The sequence below is a fragment of the Orbicella franksi genome, chromosome 12 (genome assembly GCF_964199315.1).
Source record: "Orbicella franksi chromosome 12, jaOrbFran1.1, whole genome shotgun sequence".
Classification (NCBI taxonomy): domain Eukaryota; kingdom Metazoa; phylum Cnidaria; class Anthozoa; order Scleractinia; family Merulinidae; genus Orbicella; species Orbicella franksi.
Genome location: NC_138156.1, coordinates 18,557,791 through 18,583,761, shown reverse-complemented (window position 1 = coordinate 18,583,761; position 25,971 = coordinate 18,557,791). Strand labels below are relative to the sequence as shown.

General features: G+C 39.0%; 3 protein-coding genes across 5 annotated transcripts in view; 2 read left to right on the top strand and 1 right to left on the bottom strand.

Moving 5' to 3' along the window:
- LOC145464006 (mediator of RNA polymerase II transcription subunit 16-like) overlaps window positions 1-13,510 on the bottom strand; it is a 23,248-nt gene extending 9,738 nt beyond the window's left edge. The window contains exons 1-12 of one of the 2 annotated variants that reach the window (XM_081447809.1): window positions 13,386-13,510; window positions 12,438-12,563; window positions 11,852-11,911; window positions 11,108-11,216; window positions 9,751-9,846; window positions 6,834-6,998; window positions 5,556-5,655; window positions 4,341-4,424; window positions 3,848-3,916; window positions 2,657-2,731; window positions 1,294-1,409; window positions 1-112 (exon numbers count right to left, since the gene is read on the bottom strand). The exon at window positions 1-112 is cut by the window's left edge and continues 58 nt beyond it. In XM_081447809.1, coding sequence (XP_081303935.1) covers window positions 1-112; window positions 1,294-1,409; window positions 2,657-2,731; window positions 3,848-3,916; window positions 4,341-4,424; window positions 5,556-5,655; window positions 6,834-6,998; window positions 9,751-9,846; window positions 11,108-11,216; window positions 11,852-11,911; window positions 12,438-12,563; window positions 13,386-13,435 — 1,162 coding nt within the window. In that variant the 5' untranslated portion in view covers window positions 13,436-13,510. The remainder of the gene's footprint in view (window positions 113-1,293; window positions 1,410-2,656; window positions 2,732-3,847; window positions 3,917-4,340; window positions 4,425-5,555; window positions 5,656-6,833; window positions 6,999-9,750; window positions 9,847-11,107; window positions 11,217-11,851; window positions 11,912-12,437; window positions 12,564-13,385) is intronic. The other variant, XM_081447810.1, reaches the window with a different exon arrangement.
- A 94-nt stretch (window positions 13,511-13,604) lies between these two features.
- LOC145464023 (RILP-like protein 1) lies at window positions 13,605-21,736 on the top strand. The gene is made up of 5 exons (XM_081447835.1): window positions 13,605-14,115; window positions 17,960-18,080; window positions 19,371-19,501; window positions 19,789-20,513; window positions 21,550-21,736. The coding sequence occupies exons 1-5, from the start codon at window positions 13,855-13,857 to the stop codon at window positions 21,644-21,646; spliced, it is 1,335 nt and encodes a 444-aa protein (XP_081303961.1). The 5' UTR covers window positions 13,605-13,854; the 3' UTR covers window positions 21,647-21,736.
- A 466-nt stretch (window positions 21,737-22,202) lies between these two features.
- The window catches only part of LOC145463997 (uncharacterized), a 34,008-nt gene continuing 30,239 nt past the window's right edge, over window positions 22,203-25,971 (top strand). Inside the window, exons 1-2 of one of the 2 annotated variants that reach the window (XM_081447793.1) lie at window positions 22,203-25,515; window positions 25,836-25,934. The gene's annotated coding sequence lies outside the window, so the exon portion shown is untranslated. The remainder of the gene's footprint in view (window positions 25,516-25,835; window positions 25,935-25,971) is intronic. The other variant, XM_081447792.1, reaches the window with a different exon arrangement.

Sequence of the window (25,971 nt, the reverse complement as noted above, 5' to 3'; positions counted from 1 at the left end):
AAGTCAACAGATTACTCATAGGTAAAAAGTCCACTTTCGGTGTCGGTAGACGAGGAAGGCAAAGAGATAAAATCTTCGCTGCATCCTTGTATGTGTTGATGTTCCTCCACTCCTACAAAATTCCAAAGGCAAAAATTTTAAAAAAGTTTAAAATTTACTTTTTAAGAAAGGAACGGTAATCGTGGCAATAACGTTGAATTTTGAGACATTGCCCGCCCAGGATTCAGTTGACATTCACGCCTCTGATTGGATGTTCATATACGGCCAAAACACGTAATAAATAGACAGCCAATCAGAGAGCTCCAACGATCTTTGTAGTGCACGTCATCAGAATGTAATCTCAGACAATCCCTCTTATGGGGATCTAGAAATCAGTTTTCATTGAGAGACGCCCATTACAAGAGACGTTCGTCCTGTCTGGCAGTTTCTTAGAAGTATCTGGCTGTATTCTTGGTTGGGCCATAACTTAAGATAAGAGTTCGATGAATTAACTTTATCTTCGGGGGACAATTTTATATGGAAGTTTACTTGCGTCAGCAGCTGACTCCTAAAACGACGTATTTTTGAAGACTTGTAGGGTAGAAATACCTCAAAATCATCTCTACAAATAATCAATTAGACTTAAATGCGACCTCGATTCAAACGCAAACAAGAACGTGACGGATTTTAAGTTTTATTAGAATTATAGAATTATTTTATTAGAATTTTAAATTATTAGAATTGTAGAATTGTAGAATTATCATATTACTAGTGTACATATTTCTGTTTTAATGTAAACACGACCCCACAAGCAAACCTATTGCTTTAAACTAAATCGTGTGTAACGGATAGATTGTTCTGTGCACTTTCTAAACTATAAAGCATTAAATGAAAACAAAGGCATTGCCAAAACGTCATTAGATCACAAATACTAGAATGAGCGACACGTTTAAGTTCTTCAAAATTCGACAATCTCGACGAAGTACTTCCTTACTTGAGCGAATTTGCACAATATAGAAAAAACTCAACTTCGGCTTATATGCTTTCTAAATTTCTATCGTGTTCTTGAAAGCATTTCATGCTTTCTGACTGTATCATTCACAAGACTGTGGTCCTAGAGAAATTATGAGGAGTCCAAAGGTTCCTAACCATGAAATCCTGGGTTCCCAGCACTTATTTATAAGCTTATATGAAAAATGTAAGTTTTTCCAGTCGCCCAAAGGCAAAAATTAGTCGCTTGTGGCACCCGGGCGCTTCTAGAGCACAGCCCTGATTCATGTACATGTGTATGGCCTTTTTTTTTCGTTGACTTACATATACACTGTAATTCTGAAGACGTGGACGAGCAATTGTTTCCTGTTTAAATCGTTCATGGAGTTGGATTATTTCTTTCTTCATTTCCCACCGTTTAATACAGCTGCCAAACGGTCCTGCAAATTTACAAAATGAGTTTAAAACAGAATACACTGCACTTGAACGTTGCCTCTGTAAAAATAGAGTCAAGGTTCACCCATTGTTTAATACAGCTCCCAAATGGTCCTGCAAATGTTATAACTGAGTTTAAAACTGAATAAACAGTTAAGTTGAACCTTTCCAAAACTAGTCTGACAAGTCAACTAAGCTTGCTAACAGTGTTCATACAGATTTTTGCGCACAAAATTCAACACTTTTTCCATTATTGCTCTAAGCTTTTATTTTATTTTTCCAGACCCAAGGTTATAAATCACTTCCCATTTTTACAAAGAGAGAAGCTCGACAAACGTAACACCAAAATCCAAACAAAGATGCAATGCAGCTGGTCACGGCATAGTAATCGTGTGATTGAACAATTCAGCTAAGACAAAATTGCCACGAAATTTGACTAGTACCTTGGAAAAACTCCTAGCTTTTTACCATTTTTCGACACTGTTATGTTCAATTTGAATTACTTGTTTCAGTTGTTTGCTTGGCCCCACTAGCACTTATGCTACAAACATTGCCGAGGGTCAATAAAGGTTATATATATATATATATATATATATATATATATATATATAGATAGATAGATAGATAGATAGATAGATAGATAGATAGATAGATAGATAGATAGATAGATAGATAGATAGATAGATAGATAGATAGATAGATAGATAGATAGATAGATAGATAGATAGATATAGATATAGATATAGATATAGATATAGATATATATATATATATAGATAGATAGATAGATAGATAGATAGATAGATAGATAGATAGATAGATATAAAAAGTTAAGATGCTTCGAGCCAACAGGGATGCCACACGCCAGAAGGATCCAAAAGGATTCGTAGTCCAAACCTCGAGTAATGAAATTTGTAGGCAATTGTGGAAAACGAGGACGGACAACTTCGAGCGAAAAAAATATATATATACAGTAAAAAATCTAAGAAATCTAAAAAAAGGTTTAAAAATTTAATAAAAATAAACGTTTCGGTCAAAGACCTTCATCAGTTGCAGTGCCTAGACAGTGCCTATATATATATATATATATATATATATATATATATATATTTTTTTTTTTTTTTTTATATATATTTTTACTTAATCCTTATTTTCAAGCAGATTGCCGTACTTTTTCAAGCCTTCCAGTCGCAGTACAAACCCCGTGCTTATAAGCGGCTACTGAAATGAAATGTAAGAATGAAGTACGTACCAGTCGTACAGACTATCAGTGCTTCTCCAGAGTGTCTGGATAGGAATTGGATGTTATTAACATGATATTCTGCGTCTATACATCAGACAATACACCATAAATTGTCATTAAAATGATTAACGTTGATATAAACTATTCAAAATTAAATGATCGAAAATGAGCAAAAAACGACATACACATGAAAATTTGGTTATTGCTGAGGAATGGACTATACATGTAGCCTTAAAACATCTGAAATCTTTACTTTCTTTTCAGGCACAAAACATTTTTACTTTTACTCTTATATTCACTGCAAGTAAACCTAATGTCTTCTGAGACACAAAGGGGATTGGTAGAAAGCTTCTCTTCTGAATTCTTTAATTCTGATTTGCTTAGTTTTTCACTAATGACCAAATTAGTCATTTGCAAAGAGTCCTGGCATTTGCTAGAATCCTAGAAAATGAATTGTTTTTTATATTTATTTTATTATATTTTATTTTGCAATATTCTTAAACTACCTACAATACAATATGGCCATTACTTACAAGCTACAGATAATACAATAAAACACTACCTACAATACTGCAGCTACCAAAAAATGCTACATTACTTACAAATTTATTTCTTACAATGTCATAACGTGACTCATAATACTAAGTTAAAATAAATTGTTTGCAGGTACATAGCCCTCCCCATGCAGAATAAATTATGTCTACATATGATACTGACCAACATTCGTCAAGTTCTCTTAGCAGTCGTTGGTTCACCTTGGGTTATTAGCACTTGTCATACATATTCAAAAGCTTATTAACTTAATATGTGGATCATGTGGACTAAAGGCATCCACAATCGAGTGTCAATCGATACCCTTGATTGACTGTCAATCAGCACTCCATCAACAGTCGATTGATACTCACTCAACACCTTGGTTGACACTCCATCAACACTTCAGTCGACAGTCAGTTGACAGTTAACTAATTTTCAATCGATGCATATGAGTTGGTCTATATGGCTGACTATCGACCAAATGTTGATCAAGTGTTGATCAAGTGTCACTCGAGTGTCGCATGAGTATCCATAGGGATGTTGATCGAGTACTGATCAAGATGTTGAACAAGGGTATCGATCGAGGGTATTGAATGACAATCAACCGAAACCAGTCTATCTATAAGTAGCCCAATATCTATCCAGCCACAAGGAATGGCAACTTACAATCATCAAGCTCACTGTGGGAATGTGGAAACAAACAAGGAAGAGGATCAGATGTGATCTGACAGTCATCTGTAGATTAAACAGTTTTAAATAATAAACACATGTAACATCTTGGATCATAAGTATTGAACTTAGCCTGAATTGGTAACAATTTTAAGCATCATATTGCGTACTTTTTCAAGGGCATATAAAGTATTACTTAACATTGATCATCTGACCAATTAATTAATTAATAATTATATCACAATGCAAATTCCATTAACTCTCCCTAGTCGGCCTTTTCAGTGTTTAAAATTATCTAAATATACAATAAAATAATGACAAAAATTACAATATTTAGGATTATGATAAAAATTACAATAATCATTTTGGACTGTTATGTTTTTGATGTTACAATCTTTGCTCCAACAAAAACCAGTGAAGAAAAGCACTTTTTTTTGTTAAGAAACATTTTAAAGGGCTTTTTGCAGTGTCAAATGTTTTTATCTTTTACCTGGCCCACCTGATAAAGAGACTCGGTAGAACTGCACAGCGCTGCATAGCTCACCATCATTTGCCACCACAATAACCTTACCCTCTGCAGTGAAAGATGAAAGAAAATTTAGTTAAAAAACAGGTTACACACACACAGTTATTAACAAATAAATATATTACTGAGATTTAAGCAAAATTCATCTTCCCCCAAAGGGCGAGGACTCCCTTATAAAAAGGAATGGCGGTGCTCATTGAATCTTTTAGGGGTTAAAAAAGCGGTTCTGGTAGCTCTTAGAGTGTTCAGTCTCAAAAGGTCCACAGCAGGAGCTTTTGCGGTATCTTTTAGGGTATTAAGCTGAAAAAATATGTCAGGAGATAATACGTTGTTTAAGAATTGGTACCTCTTAATGGTGAAAAAAATTTCAAGCCAGGTCCACAACGCAGGTTCTTTGTAAAGAACTCTTAAGAGCTGTTTTCAAAATTTCCGACAAGCACCCCTGTCCTTTTATATGGGATTCTCCCCTCCTGTTCTTCCCAAGGTTTAAAATCAGAGGAAGACCTCTACAGCCACAAACTTTATTTGTTCTCAAGTGTATCTTTTGAAAGCAAATATGAAATGGTACAGAATTGCATATTGCTTCCAACAAAAAGTCTAAATTTGTGAAGAACATTATTATAATATTCATATTTGTCCATTTTTGTACAGCCAGTCACCCCTAGAAGTTTGGCTCACTCATATCCCTGCTGTTAATATAAATGTCTGGTTGCAATCTCAACAAACTCCAGACAAAATAGAGGGTCTGCAGACAGACTGCAAAAAAACTTCAGTCGGCCATTACGCAAACAAAGGGCAGAATCCACTTGTCAGACAACTTTCTTTGCATGTTGCCTCTATATGACAGCAACCAGTCTTACAGTGACCAAGAGTTTTTGTCCAGGCCATGCACCAATCAATACAATCATTTTACTCTTGATGAAACGAAGGCTTAAAAGTCTCCTCTGCTCTTTAATACAACAATGAACCTTGCTAGCGAAGTTGCTTTGATTTTCTCTAGATGAGTCAGGAAAGAAGTCTGAAGAAAGTCCCTTCTTATTTTATTACAAGTTTATATAAGAAAGATTGAAGCAACTCTGCTAGTGTAGCACTTGTTGTACAATGGCCAGTTATTTCAGAGCAGCCTTTGTGGATACATCACTTGCACACTGTTTGTAAAATGTTCCAAAAAACACTCACTGCTAGAAAATGCCAGATCAGCCACAGCTACTCTTGTCCTCACCTGAGCCAAACATTTTCTTGTGATTTGTACTTCTGGCATGATGGTTGTTACACAAATCTAAACACAGCACAGACTGTCTTGCATTACTTCTCTAACCACTAAATTTAATATTTATCATGTGTTTCATTCCTTGACTAATTAATAATGAATTCATCAACTTAAAAATAATCACTGACAGTGACCCACTCTAAATTTAGGTTTTTCTATTTATTTTTCCCTCTGCTCCCTAGCTTGACATTTGATTAAAAAGATAATTATATAAAACACTTGAGTTTCATCACATTTGTACGCTGAGCCACTACGTGTCATATTTTCAGTTCTCTTCTCTGTATTTCAAATTGTGATAAGGCACTGTCTCTCGTGGTTTGCAATATTATATTAAAAAAAGAATATCCAGTGCACGTATACATAACTTGCAGGGAGTGCCAATTAGGGTCGGTAGCTGTGCAAAACCACTGGCTAGTCAGCCCAGGGGGGAGGGGGGAACTGTCATATATGGGCTATATAGGTATGTGCCGCTGTGAAGGGTATGGTTTTCAAGCAGTTTACTTGAGGATAGGGTATATAAATCGGAGCATTTGAGCCTAGAATAGGGCATCATTTTTCACGAAACTGACCAGTTGGTTGAAGATTTTACCTAGACTAAGGAAACCAGAAATTGCCACTCAAAAATATAAAAAAAATCAAATCGGTAGGTTTAAATTTACGCAAATAAGCCTCCACAGTATCGATAGATGGGGGGATTTGGGAAGTTTACTCTAGCATAGGGTAGCAAAATTCAGTTGAACTAGCTCTGGTTTAGGCTAAGGGTTCCAGGGTCCCAGCAGCACATCCCTACCCAGAAATTCCCAAAATAACCCCCCCGGGCTAGTCAGCCATCTTCAGCTGGATAACTTCATCTCATTGTACTGTTACTGCTTTCAAATTTGAAAAGTTTTTAATAAAGTTATGACAGTGCTATTGAAGAAACCTGTTAAGCATCTGTTTGCCAGTTTTGAGTCTCAAACACTGCATACTTTTACAGATTTGGATGTACCAGTCAATTTTGTGATTGCTAGAGATGTATATTTGAGTGACTGTCTTGAGACATCTGGGTCACTTCACCAAGTAGTTTCCAGTCTTATGCCTAATCTAATGAAACTACATGGCACACTACCTTGGCGCTCTACTATTTCTTATCAGACAAGTTTAGCTTAAAAACTAAGTGATCATGATAAACCTAACTTGTAACTTACAAGGCCAGTTTCACTGATAGCCACCCAGCCATCCTTGGCCCTCATGCCTCCAATCTCAACCAATGGAGGTTTGCTTCGATTGGTCTTGAAACGTTCACTGAGATTCTTATGCATAACAGGATGTTGCTGAGAGAGTTGCTGATCTTCAGACAAGCTGAACAAGTTCTGTTGGCAGAAGAGCAAATAAAACATGTTCACTTGTTAATTCTTAATTCATCACAACTCAGCAACAGGCACTGTAGTACTGCGCCAGTTATTTAAAGTACTGTGGATTAACTTCTCAACTGAATAAATCTTTAGTTCTTATCCAGACAGCTACATGTAAGCATCAATATATTTCATGAAGTGACAAAATCTGACTTTGTTTCAAATTAAAGCAAGCTCTCTGATGGCCTTAACATATAGTAAGCAGATATTATTTTTCATATACCTGCCCTCATGTAACCATTTACAATTATTGAGAACTAACCTTAAACAGGCAAACTGGTGCACTATTCAAGCTAATCTTTGCACTATGTTTACATGTATGAACAGGCTAACCAGAATGCTATTGAGGTTAACTGGACACAAAGTATTTTAAAGGCACTGTACAGCTGCCAGACATCTCAACACAGCCAAATCAAAAAAGCAGACACAGACATCAGCAAACAGAACCAGGTACAGTTCAAACTAACCTACATGTAGTTTGAAATAATTTGACCTAAAGAACAAATTGACAGGTCTACTATGGTTGGCGAAATGGTGCAAAATTCACAAAGTTTATATTCATTCACATTTAATGTTGTTATTATTATTCACAAATATATTTATTCACATTTAACAATGTACTTCGTATTCACGAATATATTTACTCACATTTATGGGGTGTATTCATTCACATTCAACAGTTTATATTCATTCACATTCACGATTGAAATATTGGTTCAACATGGTGCAATATTCACTCAACATTTTCTGTGCACCGCCTTCGTGCATCATTAGGTCCCAGCTCATATATAATTTCTGAACGCAATATGGCAGATGAAGGAAGGCTTATTATATGGTCTTACATGAAGGGGTAGAACAAAGACCAAAGACCCCAAACACAGATGTTACATTGGCAGGAACTTTCGATCTCCTACAAGCTAGAGTGCGAATGAGAATGGAACACCACAGAAGTAGGATTGAGAGAGAACATCCAAATAAGGCTCGAGTGTAGTTCTCCAGCAATTACTACCTTTCGTCAGTATTGTAGCGCATTGCTGAATGAAATACTGGGAAATGTATGTCTTCGCATGGACAATGGATACGACACAACTCATCAAACTGCACAAACCTTGCAGTCTTCCGAACTCGATATTCAATATCAGAGGTAGTTCTTGGGGAGCGGGGATGGTGCACTGGTGAGAGCCCTCGCCTCCCACCAGTTTGACCCAGGGATGAGTTTGTTGTTGGTTCTCGCCTTGCTCTGAGGGTTTTCCTGCGGGTTCTCTGGTTTTCCTCCCCCACAAAAAAACAGCATCTCCAAATTCCAATTCGACCATGCTAGAGGGTCTGAATGAAAACCCTCTCTTCCTCTCTAAATATTTTAATTCTCATTTTTATTTTTCCTTCTGCAACAAAGATCGTCGGGTTTCACGTGGACAAAAAAAGTCCAAATACTTCTTGTTTCAAAGTGGACATTGAAACGTCGTATTGTGGAGTATGGGCTTCTTGATGATTTCGGATGAGCAACTAGACAATCTTGTAGAACATTTCATGATGAGTGATCAATCAACAGGATGGAAGAGAGAGATTATTGGCCACGTTGACCCTGGAGACTCTATAATCAGCTGGGCTGTTGTAAGACACCCTCACACTTTCACCCCTATGATCACTTTGCATCCTTGATGGCCACTCAAACCTTTGAGTTGCTGAGGGGAACACATCTCAGACAATGCTACAGTTCTGCTGTTAGTAGAACATTTAAATGACAAAAACGCCAGTGTAGTTTTTTACATTGTTTTCGGAGTACCTTGTTAGAGATTAAAGATTAAAGGAAAATCATCAATACCCCCATGCATGACAGTAACCAAGCTATGGTGTCCATCAATATGCCACAAACTATTTGGAGCAGCCACAGAATACACTCTCTAGAAATTATGACAGCCCAGCGGATTCTAGAGTTTCTAGGGTCAACGCGGTCAATATTCTCCCTGATTCGATCTCGTTGAACTCTGAGACCTATGACGATTGAAGATGTGCGATCACCAAGGAATACCCGAACAAAGTCCCATGATCACTCATAAAACATTGTATGAGATTATCTACTTGCTCATCCTTTATCTCTTCTAGCCCATGTAACATTTATGTTCAGCTGTGTATGTTTGGGGTCTTTGGTCGTCCACCATATTGCGTTCAGAAATTATAGAGTGTGAGCTGGGACCTAATGATGCATGAAGGTGGTGCGCAGAAAAAGTTGAATGAATATTGCACCGTTGAATGTGAATGAATACATCCCGAAAATGTGAGTAAATATATTTGTGTATACGAAATATGTCATTAAATGTGAATTACTATATTTCTTGAAAATAAATTTAGTTGTCGAATGTGAATAAATATATTCGTGAATAATAATATAACAACATTAAATGTGACTGAATATAAACTTTGTGAATTTTGCACCATTTCGCCAACCATAGTCTACAATATACACATTTCTCTGCTGCTTGTAAAAATCAAAACTTCTCAATAATTTTCCCACCATGAACATTTTCTATTTCCTCAAGTTGGAATCAGATCTCCATGAAACTTTGCATTTTACCTCAAAGTTTCATAAGGCAAATCTGTTCAGTGTACCTCACTTTCCATTTAATACAACATTTTAAAAAAGTCCTGCTAACTATTAATAATAATTGAGCAGCTATTACTGAACCTGGGTTAACATGGGTTCACCTACCTTAATGCCAGTATCTATCCATGAGATGGCTACTAATTTCTCTCCTTCACCCACATCAACAGTGCAAACACATTCCCAGTCATTCACCATATGATCCTGTCACATAAGGAGAAGAACCACAAAACCTCAGTCAGTTAGTAAGAGAAGATGGTCGCCATGTGTAACCAGTCATACATTAATATGTTTACGAATAATGATGTTGAGTAAATTACATGTACATGTAATACACAGTTAAATGCAGTTTAACTAAGTTAACAACAAAGAGAAGGTTGCATTCATCAGGCAGTCAGATCAGGCAGCAGTGAGGCACCCCATTGCAGTAGCATGTTAAAGTGTGGCATAGTCAAACGCTTTTCTTGTTATTTTGCCTTGTCTTTTTTTACCCCTGCCTCTCCATTCCTTTTCCACCGTTATTTCAGTGTGACAGGTGCCTGGATGACAGTATGTGGGGGCTCATGCCTGGGTGGCGGGAATTGGCAGCCATGGGAGTGTTTATTTATTTATTTATTTATTTATTTTTAATTAATTTACAAACACAATATACATAGGAAAAACTAAACAAAATAAAAGGAGGAAAATAGTAATATTACAGCAAGTACAATATGATAGTTAAGACCACTTACATTGTTTGGTTTACATAGCTAAACAATACAGTTTGGAAAATGTCCAGTTTTTTTTTTGTTTTAAAGTTTCGAACACAACACTGCACTTGCTATAAATGTCTGTCTAGGGGCTGGCTGATCACAGTGGAGGCCCACGGACATCCCAGACACTCATCTTCCATACAGCTTGATCAATGCAGTTGTTAATGCCAGAAAACAGCAAAGATCGAGTATGACTGAGCATTTAAAATACTGAATGCTCTCCTCTTAGTAGTCTCCTCATAGTGGAAACATGAGGCTCCAGATGTCCGAAGGGTGGATAACACTATCCACCTGGATAAATCACTATCCAGTGGATAAGTGTGGACAAAACAAACCACACTGTCCACAGGATAGATATTTATGCGACATGAAGCACAAGCACAATTTGCTCCAAGCCGCCCTGTCTGCCGCCTTTAATTCTACCTCCACCCGCAAGAGCTGAAACCCATCATCCCACAATCTCTCTCCACAGTCCTTCTCCACATAGCCCTGGGCCTTAACCTCTCTTACATCTCCCTTCAGATGACCTCCCAGTTACTCCAAGACAATCAATAGTACTGGTAAGGATGGTACCAGTACAGTACATAGAGGTGTTACTAGCTCATTTATGAGTCAACCAGCATTCCAAAGAATGAATGAGAATCCAACTTTCATTTGCAGATTGTGGAGCACACTAAATTATAGACTGCCATGAACAATTTAATTAGCCTCACCTTCATAACCCAGAGTTTGCAAACTCCAACAAGGTCTGTTGAGAGAAGTCTTGATCCAGTGCCATCCCAAGTCAGAGTTTGAATCAACTCCTCATGACCAGATCTAAAACTGTAGTGAAGAAAAGAAAATGTGACTCATGTACTGGTTGAAATTTGTCAACATCTATTAAAGCTGAAATAATAATTATTTCATTAAATACAATTAATTGAAATAATAGCAGTTTAATAGAGGTACATGTACACAGACAAGTGAGATTCCATCATCCATAAACACTTTTACAGTACATGTGGACTATGAAACAGCCAAGCATGTTAACTTTAAAATGGAGATTTGTAGGATGGCATAAAAGTACACTCAGGCTACTGGCCTACTATCAATGCCAGAGCTTACAGGTATTCTGGTTTTTGTAAAATGAACCAGCTACAGGAGAAGTCTTGTTCCTTCGTTTCGGGGGGGGGGGGGGGGGAGTTCATTCTGAGGTTATCCCGGCCTGTAATTTGTAAGGTTATCAAGGGAGATCATTGATGGCCATTTACACTCCTGTGTGGGGAGGGCACTGACAGAGTTAGTATTTATCGTCTTGCCCAAAAACGCAGAATGATGATCTCTGCTATTACTCAAACCTTGACTACTTGATCCAAAGTCAAAGGCAATCATTTAGCCTCCATAATTATGCCACATGTCTCCCACACAAGAAAGTTACGGGAGTTGTAATGATTATTTTCTACATAGCATTTATATACCTGCACACATCCCAAGGGGAATCAGGATCCAAGATATTAATGGCATTTGTGATCAGTGATCTGGAAAATAAAATAGAAGATACAGCATTATGCAATGATGTTACCTTTAGGGTTGAGGTACCCAGCTGTGTACATTTGTATAATTCTCATTGTTTTGTTTTGCTTGCTCTGACTGTGTTCTCAATATTTTGTCACACACTGAGGAACTGAGGATCCCAAGTCTTCTTCAATGCTAACTTTTTTTCGAAACTGAAAAGGAATTTAGATTAAGAACCTAAGGGCTAAAGGGGCAAAGAAGAAATAAAAAAAGAATTTTGTATAATTATATGTATATCTATAAAATTCCTAAATGTACGCATTTAGCATTTCACAGACATCGAAAAATGTCATATTCACTTATCAAAACACTCAGGGAACATATTAGCCATCTGCCACATGGATTTCACCAGCTTGATCTGCTAGGAAATAGGAGGAAAATGGCTAAATGTAGGTTTTGGTGCCATTTCTAAATGCCTAATTTCTGCCTATGGTAAGGAGATTTCTGACAGTTTTATATCTTAGGTACGTCCCTGAGCATTTCAAATACCTTTTACTTTGTTCATTTGCACCACTTGGATTGCTTCCTTCACCAGAATGAAGTCTCCTGTACCCAGTGCTGAACGCTACGAGATTTCTGCAGGACCAAGCAACAACCACTTTGCCACAAAGATTGCTAAGGGTGAGAAAGAAATAGTGAACTTATAAATAAGCTTAAGTAAAATCAGATTGAACAAAGAAGGTGCAGATCTATCACAAAAACAGTGTGCAAAGAAAGTCCTACTACGTTTATCAGTTGAGTATGGTGTGACAGAGCTTTTGGACTTGAAATTACGATGCTGCCACGGGCAACTTTACTCGTTTCCAATGCTAACAATAATGTTGCCTGCAATTTTGTGCACTTTGTTGCCAATGACGTCAAAGGCTGACAAGTTGTCACTGGAAACAGAGCCTGTGACAACAACACAAGTTGAACCTAAAAACCTGGTACCCACACTTTCGTCACGCCTTACTCAACTGATAATCATCAAGTACGTGTACCTGATAGCCCAGGGCTAGTGGATTTTCCAGTTGGGCTGGATACTGTCCGTCACAGATGAGCAAGCATGAGGAAATTCAAATTGTTGTTGCTGAGATTAATCAACGCAAAAGGTGAACTTATCGGGGGCTGGTGAAAATGATTTTCAGAGTACACATAATAAATGTACATCACAGTTAGAGCTTGCCCAAAGGGGAAACCCAAAGACATCTCTTTTGTACTAGTGCCAGTAATCGACAAAAGACTGGTTGAAAAAGCTTTTTTGATTTTCTTCCATTTCTTTTCTAGATGGTTTGAATTGGTGGGCCAGGACATTAACAAACTATTGATGATGTGTTAACATTTTTAAGGAAATCAGACACACACGATGTACTGACAGAACAAACTATCGTTCAAATTTTACACAGTCTTTAGTAAACAGTAAATGTAGTATTCATGAAATAATCATGCACCCTTTACCTCTTAATTGGCTTTGCTGTTGACCACACCACGTTATAAATCAAATCCATTTTACCCCGGTGAAACGTGGTTCCTCGCTCGGATCAAGCTTTGACCGTCTCTTCCGCCATATTGAATGAGACACCGCTGACCCGTTAGATTGGGGCACCGGAAGTGCGTTTTCCCCGCGAAACACAGGAAGTGAAGAATCTGAGGCACAGAGAACAAACAGGACTCAAAGGTTCGGTACAAGGAGAGTGTACACACACATGTTTCCCAGATCCCTAGTTATTTTTGTACGGAAGTCGTTATTCATCTAAGGTTCTTTTAACGAGAATTTTTTGGTTACACCGTTATCAAGCCTTGTCCGTGAAACTGCTAATTAATCAACGCTTTTGACAGCGTTCTTGCAATCAATTGCGACATCTTTAACCCGCGCGATCCAGAGAAAGGTACTTTCAAGAGTTGGTCTTCGTGTTGTGATCACATCATGGCTGCCGATCTCACGACTGCCGATGTCTACGAAGATGCTTCTCTCATTGGGCAAGATATTGAGAAAATTATCGAACGTTTTGGACACGACGCAATGATGGATTTGATGCCTAAGATCATTCGTGTGCTCGAGAAACTTGAGATCGTTGTCGGTGAAAGAGAAAAGGACAAACTCGAGATCGCTGAACTGAAACTAGAAAATGAAAGGCTCTACTTGGATATTAAGCGAGAGGCAAGTCAGCGCAGGAAACTAGACGAGGTAAGTTTACTGCGAAATAACTTGTTTCCTCATGCATGAGCGCGCTAATACGCGAAAATGAACAGTCCATCCATGATGGACATTTTACATGTAGCATGATCTTTCGACTTGTGGCAGGTAGCATAATTTGTTTATTTAAGGAAACTTACTTCACCTTATCAGCTGTTACTTTTACTCAGACGTAAAAGTAAGCTACAAAGAGATCAATCGGGAGAAGTACAAAAGCGCGCCAGTGGGTCATGCGCTAGTGAAGCAACAAGTTGTTGTTTTGGGCGAAGCGACCGAAATCAATATTCGTGTTTCTTCTTCAGTAAATGAAGACTGTACTGTACTTTATATTGGTGCTTATGTTTTCTACTGTTGTTTAAGAGTATTATAGAGGACTGAAAAAAGCACTAATATTACGATATAAAGCTGGAAAACTGCATGTACTAATAGTCAATGACTTTCGTATAAAACGTTACTTGACAATGACTCCTTGCATCATATCCGAGTCTATTTATAGTTGATAATGGGCTAAACTCCAGGATCATGAGTTGTTGTGGAGTAAGTGTCGGGTCGCTTTTCGGCGAACCCCAGCTACTTCTTCAATTATATATTAATCCTTGTCTTGGAATTAAGTGCTTTCCAGAAGTTCCGCTGTAAACTTAATTATACTTCTCTGATGATAATGCACGTCTAGTTGCTTCTTTGGGCAAACAATGAATTATAACCCAATATATATAATTTCAAGATCAATTAAAATTATTTAAGTTTTGAAGACTGGAGAAAATGAGGGATGAAAACAGCGCTTATTCTGACTCAAGTCGTGGAATTTCAAAGTTAGTGTCTATTAGAATATCAAAAGTTTCTTTTGAATTATTGAGAATGACAACATGTTTCTATAATCCAAAATGTGTTCTTAAACAGTTTCCAGTTCAGTGACTTACTAGACCTGTGCTGAATTATTGTATATTGGTACATATATTTTAATAAGCTGTTAAAGCTGATAAGCTGATGAAGTATATTACGGCCAATCAAGTTGAAGGTAGGGTGGCCTCGTGGTTAGTGCACCCAAGTCTGGATCAAGCAGTCCGGGTTTGAGTCCTGCCCAGGAACATCATGTTGTGTTCTTGGGCAAGACACTTTACTCTCTCAGTGCCTGTCTCCATCCTGGTGTATAAATGGGTACTGGGAAATTTTAATGCTGGGGGTAACCCTGCTATGGATCAAGCATCACATCCAGAGGGGTGAGGAGCAGGGGAAGTAGAAATACTCCTGGTCGCTTCATACCATTGAAATGGGAGATAAGTGCTGGCCTGATGGCCCTGGCCACTTGGCTTGTATGCTGATGTAACCTTTTCACAACCAATTATGCCCATAGCTTCAATTACCATAGCTTCAGGTTTCATACAATAAAAGATGCTCTTGATGACTTTCATCATGTATGAAATATCTTTTCTATTCCCCTATCAAAGCTAAGAGTCTCGAGAAGTAGTCCCATATTAGAGCAATATGGCTTAGAGCCAGGTACGGGTAAATTGGTGACCTGACAGGTAAAGGCTGTGTCAATTTCAAGTGGACCTATCCCCAGGTATTTGTCAGGCAGTTGTCATTTTTTTTTTGGAAAAAATGTTGTTGACGTCCCACTGTGGGGCCAGCTTTGAGAAGACTGCAAATGCCTGACCCATGGTCCAAGTTCAAAATTTTATTTTAATGATATGATGGAAGTGATATCGTTTGCAAATAACTCATCCAGGGCTCAACTTACCTTTTTTACTTGTTTTATAGAAGGTAAGTGCTGGGCACGCAGGATTTCATTGTTAGGAACCTTTGGGCTCCTTGTAATTTTTCTTAGACCACAGCCATCATCACTTGTTTTTGTCTTGGTCCCTCTTTTTTTATTGTCCCCAATATTGAAAGAAAGCCTGGAACAGGCTAACAAATAAATAGATCTCAACCATTGTCCTGGCTTTTGGAGCAATGCACTGATCTGGAAAGTGAGAAAACATAACAAATAATGCCCCCAGCTTGTTGGGGACTTTTACTGCCCATATTTTTCTGTGTGACTGCCAGTGATAAGCTATTAATAACAACAGCTTTGCAATCAGTAAGTGCATTCGTAGAATTCAATAACAGCAAGCACTTATGGATTGGACATCTTGCCTGGCAATGGAGGGGGCGGCGGGTGGGGGAGTTTGAAAATGCTAGGAATTTACAATGTTAGCCATAAGGCTCTTTTAAGAGATCAATAATAACTGTAGTACAGACAGCAGGTCATCAGCTGATAAAGGAAAGTTCCAGAACCTTTCTGATTACTTTTGCAGTTCTTTACACCTTTCTTTGTCTTGCAGTATTTTGAGAATTCAATAACAGCAAGCACTTATGAATTGGACATCTCACCTGGCAAAGAGGAAGGGGGAGTTTGGGAATGCTAGGAATTGACATTGCCATAAGGCTCTACTCATGGGGCTCTTTTTTGAGAGGTCAATAATAACTTAATAGAACAGACAGCAGGTCATCAGCTAATAAAAGAAGGTTGCCAGAACCTTTTTGATTACTTTTGCAGTTCTTTACACCTTTCTTTGTCTTCAGTATTGTAATTGATCTTAAATATGAACAGAAATTTTTGTGCTGTGCATGGTTCTGTATATATTTGCTTACCAATAACTGATGGGGCAAGGAAAGTAGGAGTAATTTTCTCATGAGCTAAGCCCAATGAGCTGAGACATTTTAACTGACAACAACAATCTTTATTTGTGCTCTATTAGATTTACATTTAAGAAAAATGAATTGATTCAGGGTTTAATATTTGCGGATAGAGAGAGCTTAGCCACTAAGAAATGGCAAATGCTAGTTATGATAAGTGGCTGGGCCATGTTGAAAAATGGTAAAAAATGGGGAAGAAATAGAACATACACCTACACCATACAAGTGTACAAACATGCACGATAAAAAAAAAAAAAAAAATGGTCAGGGGTTGTGCCCTGATAACTAAAATTTCAAGTACATGAATGTATCAGTCAGTAGTTGGAAATGATAGATGATCTTCAAAGAGATTTTTGAAGCATTAGTACTGCTCTTGGATTGGAGATTTCCAGAGTTTAGCACTGTTAAAACGTGTATTAATTTTTCCTTAGTTGGGCTTAAAGTGCTGGGTAAATATATATGATTTCCTACTGGCCAGACTGGTTTCATATTGATGAACTTTGTTAATGTTTTTGAAAATGGGTGTAATACTGAGGTGTGATGCTGCATGGGTGTGCTTAAAATAGGTTAAGTCTGCATACGATTCAAGTGGCCCACCAGGGTGGAATTTATCCCAGTTTCTGTAGCACAAAGTGACAAGGAGTATTTCTACTTCCCCCTGAATGGGATGCTAGTCCATCGCAGGGTTACTCCCAGCATTAAGTTTGCTGATAGCCATTTATACACCCAGGTGAAGAGAGACACTGTGAGAGTAAAGTGTCTTGCCCAAGAACACAACACAAAGTTCCCCGCCAGGACTTGCACTTGGACCACTTGATCCAGAAACGAGCCCGCTAACCAAGAGGCCACCGTGCCTCCTACTGGGTGTGCTTTAAGGACTATCTTAAACTCTGCTCAAGGACAACAGTTATTTTGTAGGCATGTAATGCATTCAAAGACCTGTACTAGTGTAGCCCTCTGCTCAGATACTTAACAATATTATTGATACAAGACTAGTATATTTTTTAGCTTGTTCTCTGATGATGTATCTATCAAAGAACTGACAACTCTTCTTTGAGTCAGAACCAAACTCCATTAAGATGAAAAAAAATTGTTAAAAATTTATTTTAAGGGAAATAAGATGTCATATTAACATAGATTGTACTGTATTTTCTAGGAGCTGTATCAGCTGTCCTCAACAGGGGAAACAGACAATCTTAAAACCATGTTAATAAAGTTACAAGAGGAAAACAAAAAACTGAGAATGCAGTTTGAAGTAACGGCTAGTACTCAACCAGGTGAGATAACAGGCATGTAAAGATTTTAGAATGCCTTTTAGTAAAGGGAAGATCTGTTCTGTATTGCCCTGACATGTTAAATGGTACCCCACCACATCCAAACCCATGGTACTATGCTATGCAGCAATAACCACTCAATGTCCTGTCCTGCAGTAACATGCTAAATGGTACCTCACCAAACCCAAACCCATGGTACTATGCTATGCAGCAATGACCACTCAATGTCCTGTCCTGCACTAACATGCTAAATGGTACCCCACCACACCTAAACTCATGTTACTACGCTATGCAGCAACGACCACTCAATGTCCTGTCCTGCAGTAACAAGCTAAATGGTACCCCACCACACCCAAACCCATGGTACTACACTATGCAGCAGTGACCACTCAATGTCCTGTCCTGCAGTAACATGCTAAATGGTACCCCATCACTCCTAAACCCATGGTGCTATGCTATGCAGCAATGACCACTCAATGTCCTGTCCTGCAGTAACAAGGTAAATGGTACCCCACCACACCCTAACCCATGGTACCATGCTATGCAGCAATGACCATTCAATGTCTTGTCCTGTACTAACATGCTAAATGGTACCCCACCACACCTAAACCCATGGTACTATGCTATGCAGCAGTGACCACTCAATGTCCTGTCCTGCAGTAACAAGCTAAATGGTACCCCATCACACCCTAACCCATGGTACCATGCTATGTAGCAATGACCATTCACTGTCCTGTCCTGTACTAACATGCTAAATGGTACTCCACCACACCCAAACCCATTAGCTACCATGCCATGCAGCAATGACCAGTAAACTATATAATAAAGAAACAAAGACTGTTCTAATTATTAAGTTCCTGGGTTCAGTGCTACAGTGTATAGGCTATATTTACCATTAAATTCACAGGCTAGTGGAGGTAATTGTACAAATGAAATCAAGAATTATGACACGCATTTTCAGAAGTAGTCATAAAGAAATGCAAAGGTGTTCCAAGCTGCTCCCACTAGAAATCAGTGTCATGATTTCACTGCCATCACTGAACGAAGTGCAAACATTAGAGAGAGCATTGTAGGTGCAGAACTATATAAATAACATCCTTGTTTCTGGTACATGTAATTACTCCAAGGACTTGACCAAGTAACTGTGGGAGTCATGTGGTACTTGAGTTTTGTCGTTTTAACTTTAAGGGTCAAACTTGAACAATGCTTTTTACAGGGGAAAATAAACTGCATGTAACGCCTTCCTTCTCCTGTTAAAAGAGAGAGTAGATTGTTGATTGTTTTGGTTTATAGCTACGGCTTATATAAGCGCGCCAGGTGATGCTGAGTTGATGCGCAAGATGAAGGAGACAATTGATAATCAAAGGGACACCATAAGAAGTAAAAACATGGAGATCGATAGCTTAAGAAATGACCTGCAAGCGGTATGTACCTCTAATGAACTGTGTGCGTGACTAACGTGACTCACTTTAGCGATCAACATCTAGTTAGCACGTTCACGCTTGTCACGCAACTACGCGTAACAATTAATACGAATAATTAGTAATAACGAAGAGCGCCACTGAAAAGATGTAATTTGTAACACAATTGAATGGTCTTTTGTTCATCAAGTTGCGTTATTTTCTGAATAGTGTAACGTTGTGACAGTGGTTCAGATGGAAGATTTCTCAGTTTAAGTTTCACTGCGCTTTTATCACACTGTTTCTTTCAGATGGAAGAGCAAATTGAACGGCTGACCACCATCAATGAGAGTGTTCGAAAAACCCTGGGAGCCAGCAAGACACGAATACACACTCTAGCCCAAGAAAAGGCGGAGTTGCAAACAGAACTGCGCGCACTCAGACATAAAGATGACACACCGTTGCAAAGCGACGAGAGTGGTGCTGAGGATATAGAGGGATTTATGGATTCCTTCAGTGAAGAACATGACGCTAAAGAAGAGGAAGAAGGAGAGGGAGTTGACGAGGAAACAGTTCAAAATTCTGAAGGAAATACTGAAGACGTCGCACCTTTAAGCAATGGCAAGCCTCCGCCAAAACCACCACGACTACAACTTGAAAGGGAAGAAAATGCGGACGTTTTAAACAATAATGAAAATAATGTCGGAAATAACAAGGCGAATGTAATAGAGGGTGGGAAAGAAAACGAAATGATGGTAGGGCAGAATGGAAACGATGAGGAAGAGGAAAACAGAGGTGACTGGGAAATTGTTGGTCGGACAACGAAAACGGGGTACAACAGTGAAAAATCGCACGAGGAAAGAAAAGAAAGACGCGCAGAAAATCAACGACAGGGACGAGCAGACGGCAAGGAAAATAAAGATCCAAACCGGCCTCGATATACCAAGGCAGAGATGCTGGAGATTTTAACTGAAAGAAACAACTTGAAGGAAAAAGTATTCGCTTTACAAGACGAGCTCAGAATTTACAAACCCGGGTAAGTAACGTTTTGCGTTTGAAAACGGTTATATCTCTAGCGCTGATGAACGGAAACTTCAGCGAACTTATAGAACCCCTTGCTCTCTTTATTTTCCTGTGAGGACAACAGGCTCTGCTGAACAGACTTTGTACATTTTTCTGCTGTTAACGAACCCTTTTTAGTGAGGTGGCTAAGGGTGATTTTAAGGCGTGATGTTAACAGAGCGGAAGAAAGCATGAAATTTGGCCCAAAGAAGCTTGGTGTAAGAAACAAATTTAGCCTGGGTGCCACGTGATTCGATGATCCGGGGGGAAGACACGTCATTTCAATTCTTGATAACCTTCACCAGCATGAAATCAATGATGACTTTTATAATACCTTTGATCTGCAAATTGAACTAAAATACATAAGCAGCTTATATAAATTATGTTGAGTGGTTGATTCAAATAGACTTAAAGTGTTTATGCCACGCTCTACATGTTGAATAAACCGACTTCAGAGAATGCAGTTGAGTTTTTAATGTTGTTATAATCTGACTTTAAAGGATGCAGTTGAAATTTATCTCTTTTCTCTGTACTTTATAAGTGCTTTTCTTCCAGGATCTGCGAAGAGATTGTGAAAGCATGCCGCTTGCTCTAGCTTCATTAAGACATAATATTGTATAGAATCGCATAGCTCAGAGAATTCTCGTACCCTGATTGGTTACCTAGGCGAGGTATTCTGCGTGCAATTGCGACTCTTGAAAGTGAGGCTTTGCGCGACACAGACGTAAATGAAACGAGGTTTTCGTTCATTAAAAAGAAGGCTATCTAATTGAAGAAAAATTCATTACCTGACTCGTGAATTCCACGGTAAATTTCACTTGAAAAACCGATATGGGTTTTTCGCGTGAAATTTAACGTGGAATTCACGAGTCAGGTAATGAATTTTCCTGTACAATCTCCTAGTCAAGTGTAATGACATCATAACACCCGCATTTAATTCCAGTATCACGAATTATCAGTTTAACAAGGGTATGTTGTCAAGGTAACATCCATGTCTCTTGAATTTCAAGGTATGCTGAAGAGGACGAATATGGTCATCCAGCAAGAAAAATGTCTTCACCCAGAGTGACACCAAGGAAAGAAGAATCCGGGATTTCAAGAATGTGAGTTCGTGTTGACTTTGCTACCTAACCTACGATCAGGTGTTCTTTTTTTCGGCAGGTTATTTGCTACCCAAAGACATGTCCTCACCCTCCCCCCCCCCCGCCCCTCCCGTGAAACAAATACATACTGTCAAGTGTATACTCTAATTTGTAGAGTTTGGTTTTATGAAATCTTGAAAACAAACCTGTCATGAAGAGGAAAACAGGCAACGAAATATCTTACAGTGACTTGTGTTGGAAGTAGCAATGTGAGTTGCCGCGTCGCACATTCTGGCGCAAACAAGTTAAACGATACAAATCAGTTTTGCAAATAACGCTCCAATACATAACAGGGATTGATTTAGAGTAGCTCACTATAAATTTGATAGCATGAAAGATGTAACCAGAACCCAAGAAGAAACAGAATGGTCAAGACTGGAAAAGATTAGCGCTGGCTACAAACAACAAAACTGAAGACGTTTTCTCCGATAAACCTGCCGTAGATTGCAGACTGTTGTTTCACTTACTTTCAGTTTGTTTTTTTCTTTCAGTTTCAGCATATTCACTCGGAAAGGAGACCATTGATTCTTCAATCGAAGTTAACGACCAGATTTTGACAGGAGTGTGAGTGTGTTAAAGAAGAAACCTTGGAGCATTAAAGGATTTCGTCCCGTAAGGAGTATAAAGAAAATTGTTTGCATGCATTGGACGACCTGTTGCTGTTGAAGGTGTCGGACAAGACGGACAGTGGTCTCCAATTATTTTTCTTAAATCAATGTTGTACGTCTAAACACGAACACGCTCCGAAGGCTGTATGAAGTAACGTCGTTACTTTCGTTACTTAGAAACGCGCTGACCTAAAAACGATATAGCGGGCCCTCGCCCTCCCTAAAAATAAACGACTGCAGTTGGTTCGCGATTTCAAGGCTGAATATTCGATTATATAACCCTCTAACCAAGTTTACATTCTTGGCTTGTTCAGTATTTTTCAACAAAGTGGGACAGGCATTAGATAGCTCGCTGTTGATTCGTACTGAGAGCAAGGTTTGTTTTTGGCAGATCCTCTTTAAAGCGCCCGAAGTTCAAGTATCCAATCAAAATGTCATACGAGCGCTCTGTCAGCTCGTCTCCTTAAGAAAACTTGATGGATCAGTTTCGAACCAGTTCTCGTAGAAACAGAAATCTGACGGAAATAATCCCAAATTTACTGAGATAAGCTTATGTACGGTTTCAAGGAACATTTGCAACTGATTAATTATTCAATTGGTTATAGATTTTGCGAAGAAGATAATATTTTATTAAACTTGATGATTTTTACAATAAACGAATATAGTTTTATACAACTGAGAGAAGTTCTAATTGTTGCAAGGACGATATTTTGGTAGACCTACAAATCCCTTTTGCAGTTGTGCACGAATTGTCGATAATTTTTTAGATTTGTGTCAAAACGTAAGTTCGTAGTAAAAGTATTGGGCAAAATAATGCGATGTTTGAAAAGTGTGTTTTGTATTTCTTGTTTTAGCTTCCTCTGCAGAAGTGCTGTGTACTCGTCACGCAGTTTCCCTGCTCCAATTGCGTGACAACCTCATTATGTAGTTTTGATCTCCGGATTTTTTCTTTTGTAGAGAGAATACAATCGGTTTATTTGTGTGATGGCTAGCTACCGATACCAACAAAAGCCGGAAAAAGGCGTGATCTGATAAATAAGAAAGACGGAAAGAAAAGAAATACCGGTAGTGAAAAAGAGTTCTCTTTATTCTGCCGAAAAATTGCGTGACGCCATCTTGACAGGCAGGCAAAGCGGTCAGAAATTGTAATTTCTGTAATTTCCCATATATACAAACACTGTAAACAGTGTTTGTATATATGGGAATCCGATGGCAAATAACTTTTTTCCAGAATTGAATTTTACACAATTTGTGAATCGCAACGTTAAAATATTAGGTAGAAGATTGTATTCACCAAGTTTGACGGATGTCGCTTGGCTAGAAGACGCTCAGTTAATTTTTCTAATTTTCCATACATTTGTCTGTAGGTTTTTTTTCCCCGCGAACCGCGTCTACCCAGCCAAATTTACAGACAAATGTATGGAAAATTAGAAAAATTAACTGAGCGTCTTCTAGCCAAGCGACATCCTTCAAACTTGGTGAATACAATCTTTCACCTAGTATTTTAACATTGCGATTCACAAATTGTGTAAAATTCGATTCTGCAAAAAGTTATTTGCCATCGGATTCTAATACAAACACTGTAATTCCTGACCGCTTTGCCTACCCGTCAAGATGGCGTCGAAAACCGTGATAAGGTCTATTCGTCGTATGTCACGTTTACTTCACCCTTTTTCACAGATCACGTTCAAGTCAGGAGCCATCAGGTTCAGTAAATCTAAATGAAGCGGGCGAGATCACAATATTTGATGTCGTGGGTTCAGCATCGCCATCCGTGCTCAATTCGTCATTGCGCCAAAGCCATCACAGAATTACATTTAATGAGCCAAAATGTCTGTGATGAGATCAATGGCATGAGATGAGAGAGACGGAATTTTTTTACCATATGGTATTTGTGTTTTTCAATCCGTTTCCACTATAGCTACTCAGTGAATTACTGAGCGACTGATCTTTACAAAGGAACCCGGCAATGAAGGCATAGAGGTAAGGTTAAGTCTGCATACGAGCCAAGTGGCCCATCAGACGGGAGCTTATCCCGGGTTCTGTAACATGAAGCGACTAGGAATATTTCTTCTCCTCCATCAGCTCCCTAGATGTAGCGTGCGAGCAGGCTCACCTTTGAGTCACACGCGCGAGCGGGCGCCGGGCGAAGAGCAAAGCGATCCGGCGGGAAGGAGTCTGGCGTCTCGCGGCTTCGCCGCTCGATTTCGCGCTCGCCGCTATGCCGCGCGCGCTCGTGCTTCAACGTGGGCTACCCATCGCAGGGTTACCCCCAGCATTTAACTCTCCGGCACTGTGAGAGTAAAGTGTCTTCCCCCAGAACACGACACGATGTCCCCAGCCAGGGCTCGAACCCGGAATACTCGATCCGAAGTCGAGCGCACTAACCATGAGGCCACCGCGCCTCTACAAGGTATAGGTATAGAACGAATGCGTCACGAAGAGAGTCTCCGACGCTTACTTTTCACTAGCCCCCAGTCCTTGGCAGTGATCGCTCGCACTTTGCGCAAGAGAGAGCCAGATCAGAGGCATTTTTCCGCTACCGGTAAATCGCGCTCAAAATCCCCTGCTTCGATCACGGTTTCCCCCCATGCGAGAGCAACTACAATAGACAACCTGCAAAGACTCATTTGACCTTAGTATGCTGTTGAAATCTTCTTTGCATTCATGTCAAGTCCTCAAAGAAGTCTAGACGACGAAACCTAAGATATACATGTGCTTAGCTTCAAAATACTTTTCCTTGCCTCGAGGGAAGATAAAAATACCGAAGAAAAGTGCGTCCCTCTCAAACTAGGATATACCGATATGCAACTTTTCCGGAACAAAATCCAAGACAATATTTTCAACCCTATTTTTAGCCCGGAACTCTCGGCAATGCACTTGCTGTAATTTTTCGCGTGCTTTCCGGCTCGTTATGATCCTCAAAAATCCCGAGATTTACTATCATTCATCACTGGACCCTTCTTCAATTACGGTACGTCACAGCTCTGTAATTTGAACGCGATTTGAAACTGCAATGATCGTTTTGCGAGCAATCTTGATGAAACCGGACTGCTCTTGTGAGTAAAGATTACAAGCTCTCAAAACTGATTGAGGCATTTTCTGGTGGTTAAGGACCTGGAAGATGAAAAACACAGGTTGTTTTCCCTACTGCCCGTGACAGAGACCACGTCGAAGACATTTCTGTGCGTTGTAGAAGCTAACGCTCTATTAACAACATCAATAGGTGAGTCGAGTTACCTTCGTTATTTCAAACAGGCAAGGACCTATTTTACACGGGAAACTGCTTTCAGGTTTCTTCTCTCGTATCACGTTTCTGTTGCGCAAATTCGACGTAAAAACTCCTTTCGCAACCTTGTATGAGAGAATCGTACCAGAATAGTTCATTTTTTTCCAGCTTTGGAACCTCGAGCTTAAGTCAGTCCGAAACAAGCAGCGTACAAACCGGAAATTGGCTTTTATTTGCTGTAATATTTGAACCAGAACGTTGGATTTGAGCTAGCTTGCTTTGTGTACTCTCTGAAACAATTTTGATTTTTCCTCTAGCAAACACATGCTGGGCTTTGTAATTTCTTCCAAAGCACGGTGGTCTTGTATCCGAAGCGAAATAAGTGATTGTGTGATAGATATGCTAGTCAATTAGTGGTAGGTACACAATTCAATTTTAGCTCTTCTTACTATT